This window comes from Elephas maximus, chromosome 17 (genome assembly GCF_024166365.1).
Source record: "Elephas maximus indicus isolate mEleMax1 chromosome 17, mEleMax1 primary haplotype, whole genome shotgun sequence".
Taxonomy (NCBI): Eukaryota; Metazoa; Chordata; class Mammalia; order Proboscidea; family Elephantidae; genus Elephas; species Elephas maximus.
Genome location: NC_064835.1, coordinates 23,674,251 through 23,675,736, shown reverse-complemented (window position 1 = coordinate 23,675,736; position 1,486 = coordinate 23,674,251). Strand labels below are relative to the sequence as shown.

At 40.0% G+C, this 1,486-nt stretch overlaps 1 protein-coding gene across 1 annotated transcript; it reads right to left on the bottom strand.

The window, feature by feature from the left end:
• Positions 1-289: 289 nt before the first annotated feature.
• LOC126060675 (olfactory receptor 150-like) lies at positions 290-1,267 on the bottom strand. Its single transcript, XM_049856904.1, has one exon. It carries the CDS (start codon positions 1,238-1,240, stop codon positions 290-292), a length of 951 nt encoding a protein of 316 aa, XP_049712861.1. The 5' UTR covers positions 1,241-1,267.
• Between the last annotated feature and the right edge of the window lie 219 nt (positions 1,268-1,486).

The window sequence follows — 1,486 nt, the reverse complement described above, 5'->3', positions numbered from 1 at the left end:
AAATTCCATGTAATATAAATTATAACCTTCCCACATGAAGGCCTTTGAAGTTTTTTTTTTTTTTTTTTTTTTTGAAGAATTACAGGTAATATGGGTTATTATGAGTGATCTCTGGGACTTTCTAGAATTGATACTGCCCTCCATGTGACTGTCTTCTATATGACACTGTGAATCCAGTCTTATCTTTGGGATTTTTCTTCCAAATAATCAAGTCTTGGAAATAATCTCACAAATTGTGTATATATGTTGCTGTCTCAGGACTACTACCTTACTGAATATTCCCCAAGAATTATAAATCTTTGCTAATGCAAAATAGTCTTTTCTCAATGATTTTATTTAAAGCAACTTTGACATCCTTATTCCTCAGGCTGTAGATGAGGGGGTTCAGCATTGGCACAATAATGGTGTAAAACACAGAGGACACTTTCCCTTGGTCCATGGAGCCAACATTTGATGGCTGCAGGTACATGAATGCTGCAGAACCATAGAAGATTGTAACCGCCAAGATGTGGGAGCTGCATGTGCTAAAGGCTTTGGACCTTCCCTCAGTGGAGCGGATTTGCAGGATGCTGGCAATGATAGAGACATAGGAGCCAAGGATGGTCAAGGTTGGTACAAAACAATTAAATAAACTGAAGCACAAAAGTACCACTTCATTGATATAAGTACTGGAGCAGGAGAGCTCCAGTAGTGGAAAAACATCACAAAAGTAATGGTTGATTATTTTAGCTTTGCAGAAAACCACTCTTAGCATGCAACCTGTGTGAACAGAGGCAACAATCAAACCCATCATATATACCTCAACTACCAACCAGGAGCAGACCTGATAAGACATGGTGACATTGTAAAGCAATGGCTTACAGATGGCAACATAGCGATCATATGCCATCACAGCCAGCATATGACATTCTGATATAATAAAAAAAATGAAGAAGTAGAGCTGAGTCATGCATTCAGGGTAGGAGATGGTGTTCTTCTCTGTCACAAAGTTCACCAGCATTTTGGGGGTAATGACAGTGGAATAGCAGAGATCAATGAGGGACAAACTGCTGAGGAAATAGTACATGGGGATATGCAGGTGAGAACTGAGCCCAATCAGTGTGATCATGCCCAGGTTCCCCACCACTGTGACCACATAGACTCCTAGGAAGAAAAGAAAGAGGGGCAGCTGGAGTTCTGGCTTTTCTGTCAGTCCAGCAAGGATGAACTCAGTCACTGTGGAGTGATTTTCTGCTGCCATTTTCCACTGGAGTTTTATGGAGGAAGAGAATAAGAAATTTGAGGTAGATGTTTATACAGTGTGAAACAGATGCAAGTCATATTATTTAAGTATCTCCAATTCTCTCTCCCTGTCCCCCCTCTATGTTAGAAGTTGAAGACTCTGGGATCCAAGTATTATAGGCCATGCAAATAAACATCAGGTGGAATTATATTTTTTTTGTCTCTGTACTATAAAAGTGGGTCTTAGTACTGACCTGTCTCTTGA